The sequence below is a fragment of the Rasamsonia emersonii genome, assembly GCF_000968595.1.
Source record: "Rasamsonia emersonii CBS 393.64 chromosome Unknown ctg1118621759995, whole genome shotgun sequence".
Lineage (NCBI taxonomy): Eukaryota > Fungi > Ascomycota > Eurotiomycetes > Eurotiales > Trichocomaceae > Rasamsonia > Rasamsonia emersonii.
This window is the reverse complement of record NW_013563292.1, coordinates 1-22416: the sequence shown is the minus strand read 5'-3', so window position 1 is coordinate 22416 and position 22416 is coordinate 1. Positions and strand designations below refer to the sequence as shown.

The 22416-nt window shown below is 50.4% G+C and overlaps 6 protein-coding genes across 6 annotated transcripts; 2 read left to right on the top strand and 4 right to left on the bottom strand.

Annotated features, from left to right (window-relative positions):
• Window positions 1-638: 638 nt before the first annotated feature.
• T310_1614 (Calcium-transporting ATPase) lies at window positions 639-6521 on the bottom strand (the record flags this gene model as incomplete). The annotated part of the gene is made up of 10 exons (XM_013475487.1): window positions 639-1098; window positions 1158-1294; window positions 1350-2045; window positions 2152-4651; window positions 4991-5028; window positions 5179-5338; window positions 5750-5971; window positions 6084-6202; window positions 6233-6261; window positions 6380-6521. The coding sequence occupies 10 exons, from the start codon at window positions 6519-6521 to the stop codon at window positions 639-641; spliced, it is 4503 nt and encodes a 1500-aa protein (XP_013330941.1).
• A 462-nt stretch (window positions 6522-6983) lies between these two features.
• T310_1613 (PH domain protein) lies at window positions 6984-10251 on the top strand (the record flags this gene model as incomplete). Its single annotated transcript, XM_013475486.1, has 3 exons — window positions 6984-7085; window positions 7146-9641; window positions 9700-10251. The coding sequence occupies 3 exons, from the start codon at window positions 6984-6986 to the stop codon at window positions 10249-10251; spliced, it is 3150 nt and encodes a 1049-aa protein (XP_013330940.1).
• Window positions 10252-10524: 273 nt separating this feature from the next.
• T310_1612 (Signal peptidase I) lies at window positions 10525-11491 on the bottom strand (the record flags this gene model as incomplete). The annotated part of the gene is made up of 2 exons (XM_013475485.1): window positions 10525-10891; window positions 10959-11491. 2 exons carry the CDS (start codon window positions 11489-11491, stop codon window positions 10525-10527), a joined length of 900 nt encoding a protein of 299 aa, XP_013330939.1.
• A 481-nt stretch (window positions 11492-11972) lies between these two features.
• T310_1611 (LRP16 family protein) lies at window positions 11973-13021 on the bottom strand (the record flags this gene model as incomplete). The annotated part of the gene is made up of 3 exons (XM_013475484.1): window positions 11973-12178; window positions 12262-12332; window positions 12390-13021. 3 exons carry the CDS (start codon window positions 13019-13021, stop codon window positions 11973-11975), a joined length of 909 nt encoding a protein of 302 aa, XP_013330938.1.
• A 718-nt stretch (window positions 13022-13739) lies between these two features.
• T310_1610 (GNAT family N-acetyltransferase) lies at window positions 13740-14523 on the top strand (the record flags this gene model as incomplete). The annotated part of the gene is made up of 2 exons (XM_013475483.1): window positions 13740-14398; window positions 14466-14523. 2 exons carry the CDS (start codon window positions 13740-13742, stop codon window positions 14521-14523), a joined length of 717 nt encoding a protein of 238 aa, XP_013330937.1.
• A 185-nt stretch (window positions 14524-14708) lies between these two features.
• T310_1609 (von Willebrand domain-containing protein) lies at window positions 14709-17489 on the bottom strand (the record flags this gene model as incomplete). The annotated part of the gene is made up of 1 exon (XM_013475482.1): window positions 14709-17489. One exon carries the CDS (start codon window positions 17487-17489, stop codon window positions 14709-14711), a length of 2781 nt encoding a protein of 926 aa, XP_013330936.1.
• Window positions 17490-22416: the final 4927 nt, after the last annotated feature.

Below are 22416 nucleotides of genomic sequence, written 5' to 3'. Positions count from 1 at the left end.
GTACAACCGTGACGGGAGGCGGATATAACTCGGATGGGACACCGCTGTCATACAGGTCTCTCCCGAGGTAGCTGAGCGATAAAAAAGTGAGACGAACGAGACAGCAGGCTTATCATGAAGACTGAGCATCCCACTGGGGTGATGATAGGAGAAAGAGCTGCAATCAATGTCGACCTGGTGGCAACGGTATTCTCTGGAGCATCTCCGGTTGGCTGGGGGCTGAAGAACTGTTGTTGCACAGTTGGGATGCTGGGAAACGGCCCGCGCGTGCAGATTGGACGACTGCTGCAACCTGCCGCATTAATCAATGTTGGTCTGCATTAGCATCGTGCAGGTGGTGTAGAATTAGATGGGAGTTCCCCAACGCTTGTCGTGGAGTTGGCGTGGGCGAGCATGCGGGTTGCCTGACGTAACTCGCAGACGGACGGCGGGTCCGAAAGCATATCGAAGCTACCATTACCATCACTACCAGAAACACTGCCAAGCTAGCTAGCTCGTTTCTACTTCGCAAGTCTAATATTCATATATGGAAGTATTAATCGCCGCTCGTGATGGCCAGCCTCAATCGACCTCCCGAGTGCGTGCGAACAACAGCAAAACTGTATATGGTATAGTTGTAGTATGCCACAAATCCACAATCAGACCTTCCTGGCCTTCTCCTTCTCAGCAGCCGCTTCAGCAGCCTCCTTCTTCTTCCGTTCTATCTCCCGAGCCAACTGATCGGGCCGGCGCACTGCAATATCCTTGGGCCGGAAATCGCTGAACAGGCGCTTCAGCACGTTTTCGATCACCCAGCAGCCCGCATAGTCCAGGATCATCAAAGTCGTCAGGACGACCTTGAACTCATTGCTGAATGGTACCAGCCGCAGTTTCTCGTTAAGCTCAGGGATAAACTCGGTCGCGCAGGAGAAGGCAACCGCCGAGGCGCCGACCAGACCCCAGTACATGGCCTTGTTCTCTCGAATCGATTCCCGGAACGGGCGACCCTGGTAGTTGATTGAGAAGGTCGAAATTTGTTGAATAAGCTGCAGAAGGTAGACGGCACTATTCAGCAAAGATGGCTCGAATTCACCCTCGAGATCAACTTCTCCGGTTCGTCTGCACGTCAGTTAGCGAGAAGTCCCCAAGCCAGTAACGCCAAAGGTGAAGACACATACGGCTCGATCTTGGCTACATAGTTGGAAAGATAGACCAGAGTAGCGATGTGGATGGCGAATTGCCCAAGGACGGAGCCAATAATGTACATGTTGAAGATGTTCGGCTGCGGCCGCTCCTTCGACAGGCCTTCGACAGACTAGGATTGGATATCAGCACAGATCTTACAAGAGTCACCCTGCAGGAGTCCTTACCTTAGCACGAGAAATGGAAAGGAAGCAGACACTCATGAGCATCCCGCTGATCGTGACCTGGCCGTCCCCAAACTTGATTCCGTCCAGGTAGATCACACTGAGACTGTAGGCGCTGATCAAGCAGTTCAAAGCGAGGATCTTATACATCTGAATGGTAGCGACAAGGGTGCAGCGGCCTTGGCGAAGGATGTTAGGGATAGCGACCACGTTGGCCAGCTTGCTCGTGAAGGGAGCAGCAACGGACGCGTCGCCCAGCTTGATAGTCGGAGGCTCGTTATCATCAAGCTCCTGTTCCAACATCGACGTCGTCAACTTGTCCGCCAATCCTGCAGCCGCAGCGGCGGCTTCGCGTTGGCGTTTCTGTTGAGGAGTAAGATTCTGAGCAGACTGCTGCGCCGCTTGTGCTCCAGGCGAAGTGATGGTCGGAACACCATTCGCCCCAGTCTTCGATTCTGCGGCGGCGGCGCCCTTTTTCTTTGCTTCCCGCTCCATCGCCTTCTCGTAGTGCGGGTTGGTAGGTCCCGGAGGATACAGATGAGCGATCTGAACGGGCACTGGCGGTACAGGCTGGTTGAATCGCTGCATCATGGCAACCTGCTTTTCGTAGATCTCCTTCATCTTCGTGTTGCGGTAATGTTCCTGAATCTTGGCCAGGTCCTCAGGAGTTCCATTCAGCAGCGCCACGCCAACATGGGCCTGCTTCAAGGCACCAACGTCGGTTTGTGCCATCACCGCACATCAGTGTCGTGTAGCCCGCATCCTTCAGTCCAAGTAGAATCTCCTCCTTCTGCTTCGGCGACACCCGAGCGTACACCCATGTGTAACGAAGGATATCCGGGAGAGCCTTTTGATCCTTGAACTTAGACAAAGCATATCCTGTAACACAGATGTCCTTTGTCTCCAGGATATTCCGATCGAGCGGTTGCGTAGGGTCGACTTCCTGGTTGAATTTATCATCAATACTTCGCCAGACAAGCCTCTTCCCAGACGTATCATTCTCAGGAGCATCAAGAATCAGAACCTCCCGATCGACAATCTCAACCTGCCGAGCGACATGCACCGCAGTCAAGGGGTTGTCTCCAGTAATCATGACGACACGGTGGCTGCTCTCATTGAGCATCCGAACAGCTTTGACAGCATCCTCTTTCAGAGGACACTGCAGAACGAGGAAGCCCGCAAAATTCAAGTCTGACTCAATCTCCTCCCGAGAGTAGTTATTGATGCGGTTTTGTCCCAGATCAGCATCCGTAGAGAGGTACTTGTACGCGAGAGCAAGCACCCGAGCTCCATTACGCGTAAAATACTTGAAGGTTTCCTCGTAATGCGGAGGTGTATTGACGAGCATGGTCCGGATAGTCTCCGGAGCACCCTTAACACCGACGAACGTAGCTTTGTGTCTCCTCGAGGTGGCCTTATCCGTGGTAACAACATGCGCGATGGAGCTCTGGCGCTTGAGGGCAGAAGAAAATTGAAACCGTCTCTTAATTTGGACTGACTCCGGCACCTGAGCAGACCCACTGGCAGCAATGCCCTTGCTAACCAAGGTATCGTTTTTGCCAAGTACCCAGCCCAGAGATGTCAACGTGGCCTTCTCCATTGGATCACCCACGATCTCGCCTTCATCCAATTTCACCAGCGCATGCGCGGTTGCAAGAACCAGAGTCGTTTCACTGCCGACTTCGGTGACCTTGGTCAAGTCAGTGTGTGCGCCATCCGGCTCGACCTTTGCATCCTTCTGGCCGAGGGTTAAGCCTGCGATGCCATCAACAACAAGATCTTCACCGGTCAAAGTGCCAGTCTTGTCGAAACAGGCGACATCAACACGGCCGGCGAATGGGATGCGGAATGGCTCGGTGCAAAAAATCGCAAATTTGCTGAGGGCCGCAAGACTGGTATTCACAGCCAAACTGAGCTCCATGGGAAGTTCAGGAGGAACGACGCTGGTGATGATCAAAACGCAGTCGAGCAGCAGCTTCGATCTCTTCCGATCCTTCGCCACTCCTTCCTGCCAGACGTACCAGGCAGCTGCAATAGCGAAGACAAGGAGGAAGAGGATGAAGAGAAGCGCTTCCACGTTATTGGCCGAGACACGCTCCGTAGAGTAGATCATAGTACGGACAAGACTTCCCTGGCTGGTTTCAAATCCAGTCTTCACCACAACACCCAGGGCACCATTGTCCGGAGGATTCGGAACACCAGGTGCAATGTGGTCCAATTTCTCAGCACCTTCGCCCGAATTGGGATGCGTGATCTGCAAGACTTTGGTACCCCCATGCACGAACGCATTCTTGTCGAGCCCGTCAGGGTCGATGAGGTCGTCTCCAGGTCGGAGCTGGATTGAATCCTTCAGCAGCGGGGTACTCTCTCCGGAAAGCATGGCCTCATTGACGATCGCGCTGCCTTCAATGAGAAGAATATCGCAGGCGACTCCGCTGTCTTCCTTTGTCCGGTTGACCGACAGGAGATCTCCCGGAAGCAACTTGTCGCTGGTAATCTCCTGCCATTTGCCCTCACGATACACCCAGACATCATACGGCTTGATATTCATACCGCGGAACTCATTCAACGTCCTCTGGCGCTGCCATACCACAGTGCTCTCGAACGCAACCAGCATGAACAGGGTAAAGAGCGAGTAGTACCAGTATTCGTCCAGCATCCACAGTCCGACACAGAAAACCTGAAAAACGAAAAATGGCGCGACCGCATGTTCCTTCCACAGCTCCATGAACGTGGGAACGGGAATGTCAAATTTGTTGTCGCCATAGTGGTGCTGAATCCGCTCAATCTCTGCCTTGGACGTCAACCCGCGGCTCTGCTGGAAGGTCTTGATGGCAGGCTTCGGTTCTGCATCGAGGACATAGGACAGGGGTGCGAAACACTTTCGTTCAGGGTAGTAGAGAAAGCGGCGCTTCTGGAACAGAAAAGACACAGTTTTCTTCCCGGTCTTGTTGTCGTGAATCAAGCGGCAGATTTCTGCGGAGCCCGCATTCGTGACTGGAATGATCTTGATCAGCTGCGCCGAGTCAACCGAGTTCGTCCGCGTCGCGGTAAAAAGAGCGTCGATGTTGACGCTCCACTTGGTCATCAACCATAGTAGCGACTGCACGGTGATGATGGATCCCGCATATACAAAGGTCCATTCCTGCCCCTGAATGTAGGTGTTGTACAGCTCCGGAGACAGATAGAACGAGAAGAACACGGGCCACACGATTATGAACGGCCACACATAGGCATGCAGCTGGACGGGGAGCGGGTTATGGAGAGACGCATGTTGGATCTGGGGATCGTCGACGAGTTTCGACCTGCTCAGCCGTCAGCACGATGTCGCGTGGTTTTGATTGATGTGCTCCGACGTACATGTTGCCACTCGAAGCCCGCAACGCAGGCTGGTAAGGAACGAAAAGGAGCCTCAATCACTCATACGACAGAGAGACCGAGGGCGAAAAGAATGACCACGAGACAAAGGCAGAGAAAGCGTCCTTGGACAGCTGGGGTATAAAGCAGGTTGTGGGTTCCAGGGAAAGAAGCCACCTCGACGATGAAGAAATGCAGCTATCTCCAGCTTTGGCGCCCCTGCCAAACGAGTTCCGCAGTTCACGCCATCTGTTGTGTCCGATCGCGTCGCTGATTGGCCCGCGCACCAGCCACTCCGGTTGCACCAGCCACAAATCCCTTCAACCTAATTAGGAATGTAGAGTACAGTACGATACGAAATCCTGGATGATTGAACTATACAAGCATTGAACATGGGACCAGCATATTATCATCACTAAACTACTAGCCTCAAAATTGTTGGGCAGTTGGGTGAAGTGATTGTGCTCGTGCTTACACAGTACTTCTTCGCTAATCCCTGATGCATCTTGGTACATTGACTCGCCGTAACCTTTTCGGCTCCTAATTGCCTATGGTGGTATGCATGGATATACACCAGTTCACTACATGAACCAAATAGTCCTATTCTTACACCGAACCAGGCTAAATGAACTTGACTGCGCAGTCTTAGGTTTGATGTTCATCGTCATGTGTAGAAAAGAATGTGTTAACTTAGGCATAACTCAGCGTCATCTGACACCATGTCAAGTGAAACTCTCTTAATTTCTGGCCACCTGTCCAGACATCAAAGAGACTGATAGAAAGTATAAAATCTTGAAGTGACGATAGCAGGTCTAGGTGAATCAAAACCGCCATGTCCGAATAATGTGCGAGAAGGGAAATGTGCAAATGCGAGAATCGTAAATATACGAGTTTCGGTGCAGATAACTGACTCAGCTCCCATGCAGGTTAAAAGATAACCAGTCGAAGATGAGCGTAAGTCGATACTCGTGGTCTACCACTTGGCTTCTTTCCGCTGCTGGAATTCCTGCAAGATGGCAACCCGCTTCTCCAAGGCCGTCACCCACTGGTCGAGGGCTGCTTCCGACTTAGCAGAATCGTCACCCAGCTTCGCATAGAAGTCCTTTCGGTACGGGGTAGCAGACATAGCCGCACTGAAGATTGGCTTGACAACGAACGAGTGATGCGGCTTGAGAGTCGACCCATAGGCGTCGCGGAAAGAGTCGGCGAGTTCCTTGCCTGGGTTTTTCAGGTTGTCACGGAGTGCTTGGGCGGTGAAGTCAAGACCGCTTGAATGCCAACCAGTTAGCCGGACTTCGTCTTACGCCAGCATGCAGCAAATAATTAAAGAGTCCCATAACTACAGCTTCTCTGAGTCTGGGGGAAACTGATATCACCTACCGGACAAGCCAGAGCAGCCCCTCGGCGGCGGTGTGCTTCTTCGTCTTCAGCTCATTGATGACAAGAGCTTGCAGCGTCTGAGATTCAGCAGGAGCTGCTTGCTGTCGGTCCCTGATTTTCTGTTTGTTCGACAGTGTTAGATGCCTTACTACTTGAGGTCCTTGGTGGTGAGAGTAACCTTGATGTTTCCCAACAGGTCGTTCTTGACGGGCGTGAAAGCAACAGAGCCAAGGACATCTAGAAGAGAACTTGAGTTAGCCGATATCGAGCTTTGTTCCTTGCATGCTTGACCATACCAAACAGGGTCGTCAGAGCCTCTGAGGCCTCGAGAAATTCAGTGGTAGCGATCCCATTGTCGTTGGCTTCGTCGATGGGGACGTCGACGAACGACTTCTGCAGAGTGTCGATCCAAGTACCGCCCTGAGGGATAGCAGCCATTTTGTGATTGTTCTTGTAGCCTTGGCAGAAAAAAGAAAGGATAAACGAAGGGAATTGAAACTTCGGTTTTTGGAAATGCAAGGCAAAGAGGGGCACAAGCACAAGAGGGTGAGTTGTTTCCTCCGGAGGACAATGCAGTGACACGCAAGCCAATAGCGGGGCAGGATCGGCGGTGACAACAAGCAACCAAACGCGGCAAAGCGAGCAAACACGGCAAACGGCGTTGCACCGCCACAGCCGATAACTTACGTCATATCAGTGGAGATCGCCAGTTGCTGCTTTCGTATAGCTTCGTCCCGGGCAGCTCCCCCGCCATCTGGACCTCTCTTTAGAAGCAGGAGTTTCATCTATTGCTGCTCTTTCTTTCGATTGTCGCTAGTTACATTTGTAATAGATGTTTGGGTTTTTATTTTGGAATTTGCATTCGTTCGTGTCACGCAGCGTAGCTCCGAATCAATTGCCATGGCTAATGCGCTGGAGGCTGGTCAGTCTGAGATCAGCACCCAAAGTGACCCTGAGAGTTACCATGGGCTAGATCCCGAGTCCTATACGGCGCAACGATTGGTAGGTCTTCCGATGCACTGGACAGTTCTTCTGTACTGTCAAACCTGATTCGTTCTCTAGCGCCATGCTTCAGCACACCATCTCCATTTAACCACTAGGCGATTCTTTATAGGCCCTATCCCCGAAGGGTGGATACAGAATCACCGGAAGTCCTGGTACAAGAAGCGGCTCAGCTTTAAGAACTATACCTCTCGCACTATTACATTCTCAGCAGACCCCGCTTCTTCTGCTCGAGTTCAACAAAGCGGTATTCCACACTACAGCATATGTGCAGAAGAGACAGGAACTGACTCTCTTCCGATTGAAGATGGTGATGACAGGGAACCTAGAGGACTCCAGCGTACGGAAGTGAATGAAACAGATTCAACGAACAGTGAAGAGGAGAGGCCTCATTCTCCCGATGAAAATGACTCTCGCAGCCGGGATAATACAGGAGCTGGTTCCGCCAAAGATACTCTAATTTCTAGCTCATATGCTACCGCCAGGGAAACTCTGACAGACGGAGTTGCATCTGGAGCATTGTCGTCCAGACATTATACCACAAGGAACCGCCCTCGACGCCGCAACGATGAGTCGCCAACCGCCCCCTCATTTCAACAATCCGAGGCTACTCAGCCATTAAGTCCAGTGGAATCCTCTGCCGAAGCAGGGTCGACTACCTCCCTCCTCGCTCAGCAGAAGCGGGGTCGAGGAGAGGGGAATTCGACAAGGACACTACAAAGAGCGGACCCTGAACCTCATGATACGTTAGAGGAGAGTTCCGACGCTGATTCCAGTGCTGCCGACAGAGTCTTGACCCACTTGTCTAGCAGGCTGGCTCGTTATAACCTGGGGGATAATTTCCTTGACAAAAAACAACGTCTTCTCTCGCGAATCCAGAGAACCCATGACAGTATTTCCGCGAATCGGCCTCGCTGGAGTAAGGGTCAGGAAGGAGAAATGGTGAGAGTAGAGAAGATGCTGGTGCGAGTGGAAGAAACAGTGAAGAAGCTCCCACCTGACTACAATGAGAACGAGAGTCTGAAAATGGAGACAAGAGTGGTTGCAAAATGGCGAGAATATCTCGTGGTATGTCGGAGAAGCTCCGAAGAAAACACGCCGTATACATTAAAGATGTACAAGACTCGTGTCATCCAAGACGTGGAGAACTCCAAAGTCCGGAAAGCCGCATATTACGAGGTACCTTTAAACCAGAAACACACAAAAGTCAATCTCTACTCTTCCATCGACAAAACTGTTGTCATCTGGCATCCTTACAAACGAGGCACTAGGATTTATATTGTTCGGCCACGGTCAGCAGCACATGCGGTTGAATGGTACACCTTCATTCGCCAGACATTAGGATGGCATCGCCCGTCTTCGCTCCTCATCAACGTTCCAGATCTCGGCATCTCTCTAATCTTCAAAAAACCGTTTGAACAGTCCGATCTCGGTGCTGTTAAACAAGGAGGAAGACAAGAGGGCCGTGATAGAGAACAGCTTGCAGCTGCAGCTATCATCAGTAACTGCATGAAGATGCTCAAAGATCGAGAGGAATGGGCGGATGTGCTGAAGGAATGGTCAAAAACCGCCAAGATGGGCCTGGCATGGAAACGATATGACCGATTGGAATGGGTCTACGGAGTCAACGAGCGACAGATGTACGGGACAATTGCAATGCAAACCTCGCACGATCTCGAACTGCGACCGAAACACCATTACTCGACCTCCATCAAACGTGACGAAGAGGAAAAAGTAGAGGAACCGGCACCAGTTGAAGGTTTTCTGGTGCGCCTCACTTCACAAAAAGGGGTGCAGCAACGGATGGGGAAAGCCTTTTTCAAGCGGCATTACTTCTGCACTCAAGACCATTACTTGTGCTTCTGCAAACCTGCAAGAGCTGCCCCTCCTCATCCCCCACGGGAAAGTGTGACTGAGTCCAATATCCCGTCTTATCGGGAGATTATCAAGGATATGCCACTCCAATTCGAGGTCAATCCTTTTCCACTGGAGGATGGCCAGATTGCTTGGCTGCGCAGCGGCAATAAAGAATTCATCCGGAGACACGACGAAGAAGCCTATGCGCAGTCACAGAGGGTTCTTCACAACCTCTCACACTCCGAAGGCTTTATCGATCTGTGTCAGATACGCGAGGTGCGACGTGTACATAGTGAGAACCGACCACGGGGTTCAAACGTCCACGGTGATCGGGATACCGGTTCCCGGCCAGCACGAGGCCATTCAGATGGCGGATCCATGAATCATGTAGACTACGCTCGTGCGTTCGAGCTAGTACTGGAGAATGGGCTTGTAGTCCGGCTGCAGGCGTACAACACGACTACGAGAGATGAATGGGTGACGCGTCTGGAGATGTTAATCAACTACTGGAAAGCGCGCATAGCGGCTGATTCGACCGAGCTCAAAACACTTCGTCAGCGTAATCTCGAGTTGCTGGACATTGACGAAGAGACAGAGTCAATTCTGGGACAGTTTGCATGTAAATGGGAAGTCAAGCGGGCTGAGGCGTCGCCGCATCTATACAATATGTGCTCTATCTCGGGCTGTCGGGCAATTAAGGTGTGTCACCATCTTCACATGAAAATCATTTCTTTATATATATTAACGATATATACAGATGTCTGGACAACTCTACCGCAAACCTCGTCGTCATTCGACCTTCAAGAGATGCCATGTGATACTCAACTCTGGCGGTCGACTCCTTATCTTCCAAGACACGCTCCGCACATGGACGGGCGTTGGGATCCCCCACATCCACAAGGAACTCGTGGCGACGATGGACCTGCGGGATTGTTACATTTACTCGGGCCTTCTCACTGAGTCGGACCTCCTTTATGCGAACCAGACATTCGACAGCAACCGCCCGGGCCACCATGCGCTGCCGCGGATATACCTCTCCCAGGATGGCTGGACCAGCCGGGACGAGGACACGGCCATCTGCTTTGTCATCTGGCACCCACTGCGCAAGAGCCTGTTCCGGACGACGGAAGTCAAAGAAGGAGGCCGAACGAGCCGGCTGCTCCGGCAGGTGTCGACGCTCGGCGTGCCGGGGAGGAGCGTCGTCTTCAAGGCGCGCAGTCGAATGGAGAGAGACCGATGGGTGTTGAGCATCGAGTCTGAAATCGACCGGTTACAGGAGGAGCGGGGGGAGGATGTTCGGATTGTTTAGTCGACTCTACCTGGGAAATATAGCAAGGCGCTGGAAGGGAATATACCACACGAGAAAAATGGGTATGCAATTTCGTATTTGATTCATCTGCAATGCATGTATCATCACCTCTATAATATTATACATACAGCCAGCCTGTCTATAATGGTGATAGAGGTAGTCATAATAGTAATGATAATAATACACAAGAAAACAAGCAAAAATGTCCAAGTTCTTCCCTCTCTCTGTGTCTTGTAAACAATGACCATGGCCATGGCATAGACGCTTACAGCTCTACTCCAAAGCCGGCCTCTCCAACTTAACAGCATTTTTCAAGACCCTCTCCCTAACCGACTTCCGGTATCCGCCGGGACCGTCCCCTTCCTCGCTGCCGTCATCCCTATCCCACTCCCACCATTTCAGCAGACGCATGCGCGGCCACAGCACGGCGATAACACGCCCCGTGATCAGACTGATGCTGACAGGCCCATAGGTGTTGCTGTCGAGCGACTTGCGCGGATCCTCCACATCGCCTTCGAGCCAGACGTGGTTGTAGGGGACGATCTGCGAGGGTTTGGGGCAGGGTTCGCGGGTGATGACGCGGTCGCCGGGGAGGGCGATGACGCGCTTGATGGCGATGTGGGAGGGGTTTGCTGGAGACCTAAATATCATCATCAAAGTCGTCAGCGACAGCATCAATCACCATGGTTTTTTTGTTTTGTTCCTACCGAAACGTAACCACCATCCCCCGTTCAAGCCGTCTTCGGCGCTCCCACGGCCAGCCCGACCCCCACGGCCACATGTTCACCAGCACCATGTCGCTGCGCGTCTGCATCTCGGCGTAGTCCTCGTTTAGGTAGGGCGTCATGGACGGCCCGCGCACCCACATCACTTGCAGGACGTGTTCCGAGAAGAAGATGCCGACGGGCACGATGGGGGCGAGGAAGCGCAGGACGCGAACGGTGCGGCGCACGGGCAAGGGGAGGGCGGAGTAGCGGGTGCGGAAGCGGTGCAGGAAAGAGGAAGATCTTGTTGTCGTTGACGAAGGAGGTGTAGATGTAGATGCGGTGTTTGCGGAAGATGGCGTCGTTGTCGTAGCATTCACCGAGGAAGGAATCGAAGAAGAAGGAATACTCCTCGACCAGAGCTTCGCCAGCTCAGGCGCCAGCACCCTCGGCCTCAACAATCCCGGCGCTCGCGAAGAAGAAGAAGAAGCAGGTCGATCCGGGGGTTGTTTCGAATCGGAAGTCGGAGGAGCCATCACGTAGACTGGACTGACTGGACTGGACTGGACTGAGACAGAGCAGAATAACTTTCACTAAATATATAATTGGTATGTCATCAATTGAAGATACTGCCAGTCCAGTCACAGTCTAAGTCACTAGATGTATGTTGTGATGAGGTCGTATGATAGTTATCGAACTGCGCATATCGGAAGTTTTGCGGAAATGGAGTTGAGCTTGTTTGCAGCGTTTGCACTGGAGATAAAACACCAACAATCAGTACGGAGTAGAATTGAACAACATTAGAAAATTTAATTTATTCATTTATTCTTTTTTCTCTTTTTTGAAGAGATAATTTCTATTGCCTATAATTTGCCTATAATGCCTAATACAGGAAAGAACGTCAGTCGAGGGTAACATCAATCTAAAAAAAAATACGCCGATGAGCTGACAACTCAAACGCCCCTAAAGTATTCGAACTCCGTGCTGTAACAATGCATTGTAGTTGCGTGATGCTGTTCATGCCTTCAGCTCGGTTTCAGAGGAGGATAGCTCGTGAAAGTCAACGCTACTCGATTGCATGCTCTGGACGTCTGTCACCGAGGCAGCTTTGTCGACCTCCACAGGCTCTTCGTCCAGGTCCCCCCCGTTCTCGCTGGACACTTCCTCCCAATCATCTTCACTCTTCAAAGTGTATCTGCTGTCACTCTGATTGAATATCTCATCTGTTTTCATTCTCCTTCATTGAGCGATGTACTACATGTATCTCGCTTCAAGCGTCATCTTTCTGATCAGAAATTTTACTCACCCTCGTTCTTCTCCGTGGGGTTCTCAGCATTAGCGGCTGCGAGGTCGTCTTCGGTGGGAGGGAAGTACTCGCTATAGTCTGTTAGCGAATTGCGCATCCTGAGAAACGAAGATGTAGATAGAACATACGGAAGAATCTCCTGGTACGCATTCACGTCCTTTGGCATGAAGCTGCAGAAGATGACGCGTTCCAGCTTGCCGACGTTGTCGCCCTCGGTGAGAAACTTGCGGACTTCATCGATAGCAGCACGAGCTGCCTCGTCGCTCGGGTATCCGTAGACGCCGGTGCTGATCGCCGAGAAAGCGATCGATTTCATTCCATTTTCCACAGCGAGCTGAAGGCTGCGGCGGTAGCAGCTGCGCAGCAGGACCTCCTGTCTACCCTCCTCCTTCTCCTTCTCCACGTCGTACACAGGGCCAACAGTATGCACTACTTTCTTGCATGGCAGATTGTAGGCGCCCGTGATCTTGGCATCACCTGTATCGCAGCCCTTCAGGGTCCGGCACTCACTGAGGAGCCCAGGACCTGCAGCGCGATGAATGGCGCCGTCGACACCACCACCACCGAGGAGAGACGAGTTTGCTGCATTGACAATGCAGTCGACCTCCAGGCGTGTGATGTCATAGCGTATGTGAGACACGATGTTGTTCAATGCTTGCGATGGCGTAGTGACAATGGCAGACTTCGCTGGGACAAGCCACTTGAGCCTGTACAGGCGAGACACAGTGGGAATTTCTGACAGAGGACGCAAGGCAGACATGGTGAGAGATTTGGGTGTCGTGAAGGACTTGAATAGTCACTTGTGCGAGATTCTGCGTAGAATAGCTGCACTCAATGTCCGGCTAAATGAAAAGCTCAGCAAGAGATCATTCCAATAAATTGAGATCAAATCAGCAGAGAAAGAGACCATATACATACAGTATTATAGCTCCATTCCGGGCTGTCCTAGAGAAGATGGCAGTGGAAGACACTGCATGAGTCTGACATCAACAGTGATGCTTTCAGAGCTCAAGTGGGGAAGCGCAATCGAGGCATCTCCCCGCAGCACGTGATGTCATTCCACACTGTCTTATCTTAGCGTGATGCTGCATGTAATTGCTGCAGAAGTCCTCTTCTTCTGCTGAGTACGTCTTTCATGCTCATGTTCACATAATCTAGCATGTAAGAAGGCTGTCTTTTCAGTAGGATGTGAATCTGGTGAAAAAGCATGTCAACAGTCTTGATTGGGTAGAATGATCTTTTTTAATATAATTTCATTATTTTAATTTCTTTTACCTCGTATAATCTCCACCTAAGACGCCGCTGAGAAGCCACATAAACAAGTATGATTCATCCAGCGTATATATACCATCCTGCCCTTTCAATTCCTTGATTCATTTGCTTGTATATCCTATAGATCGCACATCACATATATGAACAGCATACAATAATTCCACAAGCAGAAAACACTGCTATTCCAGCGAGAGAAGGAAGGCAACATGACCATCAAAATCCGCCATGCCACAGAAGACGACATCCCCCAAGTCCACGCCATCTTCAGCCACTACGTGCGCGAAACCATCTTGACGTTCATACAGAACCCGCCTCCGCTGGAAGCGATGGTTGCCAAGTTCCGGGGAAACACCATCGGCCGCGGCCTGCCGTACCTGGTCGCTGTTGAAGAGGGCGAAGACGAAGACGATGAGAGCCACAAGACAGGTACTGTTCTCGGATACGCCTACTTCTCGCCCTTTCGAGGGACGATGATCTCGTACGGAGGCACGGTCGAGCTGTCGCTCTTCTTGCATCCTGAGCACAGGGGCCGCGGTCTGGGGACGAGGCTGTTGACTACGTTGCTCTCGATGCTGGGGCCTTATCCTCATAACACTCCTACTGCTAGTAGTGGTAGTGATGATGAGGACGGAATTACCTCGACAGAAATATCCACCGACGGCGTAAGCCACCTGGCGCGCGAACACGAGGGGTATCCGGACTCCGAGGTCACAGTATCTGTTCCCGTTCGTAATGTCATCGCTTGCATGGCGTTGGATACGAAAGAGGGCAAGGATGGAGGTGAAGGCTTGCGGAAGTGGTACGAGAATAGGGGCTTTGTGGAGAGGGGGAGGTTGAAAGGGGTGGGGTTTAAGAAAGGACGATGGTAGGAACCAGTTCCGGTTCTGTTTATCGATCATGAATTGATATGGCTGACATTGACGATTGTGCAGGATTGATACTATCTACCTTCAATATACTGTTCCTCAGAATGGGGACTCGACAGCTTGACATATACGAGGGTGGAGTTGCAAATAGAGACACTGTAGCAACGAATTAATAATAATATTATCATGAGTCTGGCTTTCTATTTTCCAAGCATATATCAGTACAAGCAAGGGATTATTTGAAAGAAAAAAAAAGTTGTAAATCTACAGCCGTGTCAATGTCCGTTGGCCGAATCATTCATGCCTCACTTAGAAGAAGAAGTTCTCAAAGGCCGCCTTCGCATCGTCAAACGCCGTTCTAAACCCCTCATCCATGCTGGCAAGTGTTGAACTTATCCAGCTTCTTGCCTTGTCGCCGATCAGCTCCCAGGTGTCCTTCAAGTCGGCAGCTGTCTTTTCCAGGAATATGAGCGTCAAGGTCGTTGCAAGGACCGCCTTGGAATTTCGACTGTCGAACGGGTTGATCGGCTGTGTGATGCCTTTTCTCCTCGCAGCGACGTCAAAGGCTTCCTGCACTTTCTTCGCGACGTCATCAGGGTCCAAGTTGATTGTATGAAGCAGATCCTGAGTCCACTCCCAGGATCCCTCGAATGTCTGCAGCGTGATTATGTCGTTGAGCTTGGTTTGTTTGGAGGGCGCAGTGTTTTTCTCACTCTTGGCCGGTGAGAAAGACTCCAGGCCTCTTGACAACCTGTCTCTCGGGCGAGTTCCACCTCGTGCCTCATGAGGTATTGATCTGGTAAGCTGACCAAAGCCACCGCGAGTAGCTGGTGGCCTATACGGAGTCACTGAAGCATGACGGGAGCCTGCAGTCCTATGCATCATGCGACGTGCCATCGGCGGTCCGCCAAAGAAAGCAGCAGGTTGAGCAGAGGCAGTTGCACCGGATAATGATCTCCCACCACGAGAGAAAGGAGGGCTAGAGCTGAAAGAACAATGTCTGACGTCTCCCCAACCCGGACCGGCCGGCTTTTCTTCTGCTATCGTTCCTTCACCGATGATGTTTCCCTCGCTGTCTCTCTCCACCGCGACAAATGAAGTCCACTCTCCGGCAACCTGGAATCGGGTTCCCAGTCGCGTTCCTTCGCGGGCAACAATGTCCTCCCATTTGCTGTCGTACACGTCCTTGATGAGGCGACCGTCTCCGACTCTGGCGTTCGATATCCACCCGCGGCGTTCTTCCAGCTCCACCAGTGCTCTCCTCGCGGCGAGTTGGTGGATGGTTTCGCCAGTCCCAACGTCTTGAATCGGGATTCTCAGCTCCAGTGGCCCATACTTTGAAGTGCCTCGGACAAGCAGGGTCTGAGGAGGCTTTTCGTGGGCTTTTGGGGATAAGAGAATGTACATGGTAGACCGGAAGAGGGGATACAATGAGATCTTGGTCGGCACCTGGAGCAGCTGCGGCGGCTTGACCGGGGGCAGATTCTTGAAACGGTCGCCTGGAGCCGGAGCGGCAGTCTCAAGTTCTGGTTCCTTGTAGGCACTGTCGAAAAGAGATATCGGCTGCTTTCCCTTGTCCTCTGGCTTGTCTTCGACAGCATCCTTCCCACGGAATGGTAATTCCACCGAGGGAATCGTGTTCGCTTGTTCGATGATCTCAAAGTCGTCCTGCTCTTCCTGGCTATACTCAAACTCGATCGTGTAATCGTTGATATGAGGCGTGAGAGCGCCTTTGAGCATGCGAACCACTTTCTTGTCCAGCTCCTCATCCTCGAGAACGGACTGGGAGAAACCATTTCCGGCCCTGGCAATCCCTTCGATGAGCGCTTGTGACGCTGCATCGCCAATTCCAAGACTGAAAAATCGGATAGGGTTCTCGGACACGGCTCGGTTGATGAAAGAGAAAAGCGCTTTCTGCTCCCAAATTGCACCGTCTGTGAGCAGGAGGACTTCCAACTCCATGTCCTTCAAGCGGTTGGCAACAGTCGCTTCGACAGCCGGATACATCTCCGTACCACCCATGTCAGCATCGATCGTGTCCACGTGGCGAAGAGCCTCCTCAAGGCTGGAGGCATTGTAGCTCTTACTGCGGCTCCATAAGAAAGAAAAGTGACTTCCAAATGAGCAGATGTTGAACATCACGCCAACTGGCAGCGACTTCAAGAAGACCCTGAGGGCTGATTTCAATGTTTCTATTCTATCTGCCATGCTGCCACTCCGGTCGATGATAAACACAATCTCCGGCGTGTTATTCGGCAGGCTGAACTTGGGCAACAGGGACGCCATCAGCGCCCTCTGATGCGGCAGCGTGGGATGAGTCTCGAGGAAGGCCACGGGCGTGTCCTGGCCTTCGGCATTGACGAGCATGACGAAATCTCGCTCCAGCAGGACGTCACCTCGGATGGACGTGGTCGCTGACGCATGATGGGGCTCGAAAGAACCTTCAGGCATCGTAGACGTGCGACCAAGCAACATCTGATACGGATGACTGGGAGATTGGAGGGCGCGGATGACGGAGCCCTTTTCGACCGAGACGTCGAGAGTGATCTTGATGCCACCTGTCGATGCGTTCGACCCGAAGCTGCTGTCGCTCTGATACCCGTAGCGAGGGGCCACGACGGTTGGAAGGACATATCGCACGCCATTCGTCTGCGCATCTTGCTTGAGCTCTCCGACGTAGACGATTTCCACCGTCACCCTGCCGTTCGCGGGGACGTTGCCCAGTTTGGTGCGAAAGACATCCGAAGCATCAACGGATTGCTCGAGGAGGCCGGCACCTTGTCCCCGGCGGACGGCCTCGTCGAAATCGGCTTTGGCTTGCTCTTTGTCCTTGACCACTCCGTCGAGGATCCGATCGCCAATGCGGCAGCGGAAGCCCACGACGCTGACGCCATCGTACATGGGAAAAGTGTAAGACACTTCCCTGATGGCATCTGAGCGGGGGTTGACGAAGGTCTGGGAGAGCTTTGTCCTGGATGTAGAGGACAAGATGGTGGCATGGACATCGAGGTCAACCTGGGGCAGGTATCCCCAACGGTTTTCGTGGAGATACGAGCATCCGCAGGGCGGAAGGTTCACGTATGAGGCCATGATAGGAGAAGCAGGTATTAATTTGGACAGTTGTTTTCAAAGGATAATGAAGAAGAAACCATTGCAGCTGGAGAAAAGGGTTTTTAGATGCAGCAATACGCAGGCATCCACGTTCGGAGTCATGTCGTCCGGAGGATGCCTGCTGGGCGGGAACCTAGCAGGCACCTTCGGGCAAAAACATTTCTGGTTTGTAGTGCCTGTATGAGTCGAAAAAACATGGGTGAGCCATGGTGCCTCAACTGCCAGATATTTCATAGAAAATGAAACATAGTATCTGGATGGAGGATGAGTCGGGAGATGCCTGTTCGAGGCCGCTCCCAGAAGGGCTTAGCGCGGGCAGTCGATGTTGCCTGACAACTGCCAGGCAGGCAATTAATATTAATATTCTCTCCATTATTCATGTAGACTAGCTCGGCTATCTAATTCACAGAGGAGAAACAGACGACAGTAAGTACGCATTGGCAGTTGTTTATATTCTCATGTAGATCCATCTACTAGAATGCAAACATTGATGTCTCCAATCCTCCCACGACTATAGCCGTCTGTCACTAATCCATAAGCATAAGAAATGCTCTTCTCGCTTTATCCTCACCTGTATCTGGAATGATCGCTTGCTGTATGGACTCCTTGGATAGTCGACCAGATCACTCCTATTTATCGCTGATTTTACCCTCTAATCCTGGCAGTGCGTAAGGAGAGTGACCCAGTATCGCCTCATTTCTCGATGGAATATGCAGTAGATGCGCTTACACTTCTGTCTGTAGTCCTCATTCCCTGAATCGAATATAACAATTTATCAACATGAATGACTCCCTTGATAATTGGCTCAGAGAAAGAATGGAAAGGAAGAAAAGAAAAATCCAGTAATAGTCAACTACAACCAGCCAAGTACCTCGCTACAAGATGCATCGAAATTTGTCATCATCTTCATCGTATAACTATGACTAGGCAGGATCGCGTAAGGCTGTTGCCATGTAAATAACCTGTAAGTAATACCAATACGAACATCTGTATCTTACAAGTATGTAATCCGGATACACCGTCACAATTACAGTACAAGCGAGATCTACATCCCGTCTGTACAACCTTGGATCGAATCGAATCGGACGATTGGATCGGGACGATCGCATCGCATCGCGTGGTTCGATGAATCTTGATTCGCAAGGTTTTTGTTTTGGTCGGCCGATCCGATAGATCGACGATCGGTGGAACGTTCGATGATGGAAGAATTCCAAATTCCAAAGCGGAGCCGCCCTCGCACCAACCTACCGGAGTTAGCTAGGTAGGCAGCTTTTTGACTTGCTGCAGACTGCAGTACGGAGTATACTCTACAGAGTATAGCAAATTAACTAATGGACCATTGGTCCCACTCGCGCGTGCTCTGCCCAAAAATCGATCGATCGATCACCATCAGATCCACGCGATCGGGATCGTACACCGAGAAGAAAAGGGGGAAGCAAAGTTGGAACTATTGAAATCCTGAACTTTGATGACGACGAACGGTCTACATGGTTGAATACTATTAACCGAGCTGACTTACTCCTGATTTAGGCTAAGTACTGGCTGAAGTCAATAATACGGAATATGTGTGCAAGTGAACCGAACGAGGCGGTCTGTCCAGTCCCACCGACTAGATTCGATCGCCGATCTCGATGGCAGGAAGAGCGATCTCAGGTCGATCCCTCGCCTAACATGTTGACTGCAGAAAAATTGAATTTGAACCTACGGCATTATTCCTCCGTGCTGGAATGCTGGAATGTGGAAGCCCCGATGATATCACACTCCTTAAGCGAGGCTGCGAGCTGAACAAGCTCACCGAGTACCCTGGTCTACTGCAGATCGGCAAGACTACAAGCTCACGGACCGTCCCAAGGTCGTGGATGGGGCTGGGGCTGGGGCCTCTCACATGGAGATCCATCTTCCCCGATCCAGATCCAGACTTTTATTCAAATCCCGAATGGGAAAGGAAGTGTAATCGATCCATACCTACCTAGGTAAGCTTGAGCATTCGGAATGCTCATCTCTTCGGTACCAAGGATGACCGACTCGTGCTAGAACAGAAAGTTTGATCCCGGTATGATCACCTATGAACTTATTCTCCTTACTGCTTGATCGATCCCAACGCGGATTTTTTTTTCTCGGGGAAAAGCCACGCAGGACAGGAACATACCCACAGTCAGCTGAAGAATAGTCAACGCTAGTCAGCTCCCGCAGCTCGATCTGATCAACCACGCCTCTGCATCGGACTATCTTTGTGTTCCTTCGAGGATGTGCGCTTGTAGTGGCTGGCGCGTAACACCTGAGGGTTCCTTGATGGTAACTGTCCCAGCACAGCAGCCTCGATATCCGCAAAATGTGACGTCGCGCCAAGTAACCAGCTTTGGGCCGCAGCCCTCGTGGATATGCCCAAGCAATGTAGCCGTGGCGGGCTGAGCAACCGCTCCAAAGAGATTTGGCATCCCCTTCGGCTGGATTCGGTGTAGTCCAGGATGCCAGGAACAACAATGTTGACGCCCTTCTCGATAGCAAATCTGTGTCCGTGTTCGGGGTGATACTGGAATCCCCAGTTCCCTAATGATAGGGCCATGGCTGGCATAGACGTTAGCATCATACCATTCTCCAGGATGAAGTGGTAGATCTTCGTCTAGATACTCGACGCTTGTTGCTGTTGCATCCAAGAGTCGCCTCACCTCGCTTCCATCTCTGTATTCTTTCACGACAGGTCCGGATCAAGAGGTGGCCTTTCCTCGGCTGGAAGAGAGGTATGTCCGCTGTAAGTCGTGATTCCCGCAATAACAAGCTTGAGAGGCGCATCAATGTCCTTGAGGAGTCTGATGGTTTCTCGGTACTCGTCTATCTGGATTCGTCAGTTAGGTCACCTCAGTGGATAGCCACGTCGGCAGGTTGTTGGGCTTGTGTCAGGCGTGAACTCGACTGACAGGATGAGAAATAGAGTCTTTATATTGGCTGCACTCTCGTGGCATCCATACTGGTCGAGGATGACGAGTAGTCGTTAAATTTAGTAGAGAGCGAAAACAATGCAGTCATCACTATGACAGATGGGTAAGAACCGTCTAGATGCACGAAAATGCTGTCTTATCTATACAGGACTGTTTTCTTCGCAAACCCTAGCCATAGTTCTGGCACATTATTATTGTCGTATACCTGTACCAGCCACCTGTTTGTTCTGAGCCAAATATCTATCCAAGGCCTCAGGGATCTAATAAGCAAGCACGATTAGATAGTGCCTATGGCTACTACTTTTTGGAATCTAAACAATCAAGCACTCTGTATAGATTTAAAAAAGATAAAAGAACACTCCTTTGCTAGCTACCATTTTGGTACCGTACATACTGTACATACAAGCGGAGTAGGTAAATGAAGACAGGTAGATCTATATAATTGCCTTAATTTATATAACGTAAGATATATTGCTTATAGTGAAAAAAAAATACATAATAGGATAGTCTTCTAGTTTCCCTATATACATGTACATAGTTAAAACCAAAAAGTCGTTGCATATTGAGAACGCTTCTGCAGTCAGTTGAGGTTTACGCTCACTCAATCCTCGTGTGCCTGTGCTGGTATATACGTCCATTGTCTTCAGTCTGCTTTCATCTTGCATCCGAAGCATAGAAAAGAAATTAATTAAACTAACCTGGTGCTGCTCAAACAACAGCTTCTGTCTAGCTTTGCTAATTACTGGTGCTCCAAGTTGGCATACTTCTTCTGCTAGTACTAGTACCCTTCGTCTAGCTACTCTTCTAGTTCTACAAGATAATGAATGAACAATACAGTGTTTAGTCTATAATTATTCTTACTCCTTAATTACACTATACCCTCAAATTATTAATATAGTTAGTGATAAAGGTAGTATGTGACAAGCTGACAGTGACAGCCATGGTATGTATAATTAATATTGCTAATAATACCACCTTAATATATGTCGGTCATTCCATTTTGTTGCATTTTGCGTGGTGAAGGAATAAGAGACATACATCACTTACTTAGCTGGAGTAGTTTGTATACATACATGCGATCAGATGAACTATCCTGAAACCAGAAAGCAGGTCGCATAATAAATACCATTTCTGTTTTTTTTTTTCCGGTAAGGCAGGTAAGGCAGGTAAGGCAGGTCAGTCGGGCAGGCTTCGGCAGGATGAGTACAGAGTATGCGATGCGATTCTCAAATCTAACAAAAGTGAAGCTACTATACAGTATATAGCTTTTAGGGGCAAAGATATGATATTCTATACCATACACATAGGCCTTAGAATTTCCTTCTTCAACCAAATTATCCCTATATATAGAGTTCATGTAGTAGTGTATATACTCCGTGTGGACGATGATTAAATTAGTGGTGAAGAAGTATGTGCGGTATGCTGTTGTTGCTCGACCTGCAAATTTAGTTAGGTTCCTGTGCGGTGAAGCTCTTTACATAGCAAGCAGGAGGACATTGGAATTATTGTTTGTTGTCATTCACTCATTGACTCATGATCATAAGCGTGTTTTGATTGATAAGATACCGTGATTGGACTACTGAAAAGGGAAAATATGAATACCCTCCGCCTCGCTAAGATCTAATACGGCATGTCCAACACTCTCTCCATACAGGATTCTTCTACATATCTTTAGTACGGAAATGTATGTATGTGTACCTGGATTTTCCTGCAAATGAAGTGGAAACGAAATTGAAGTAATGATATGAAAATGTATTCACAATCTTTATATACAGGTCAAACAAAAGTCGACAATGCAAGACAAACCACTGTATCTAGATATAAACAGACAGCAGACAGATAGCAGACAGACAGCAGACAGCAGACAGACAGTAGATAGATAGCAGACTGTGATAGCAGACAGATAGTAGATGCAGACAGTAGATAGCAGACAGACAGTAGATAGCAGACAGCGGTATCATCCAGAC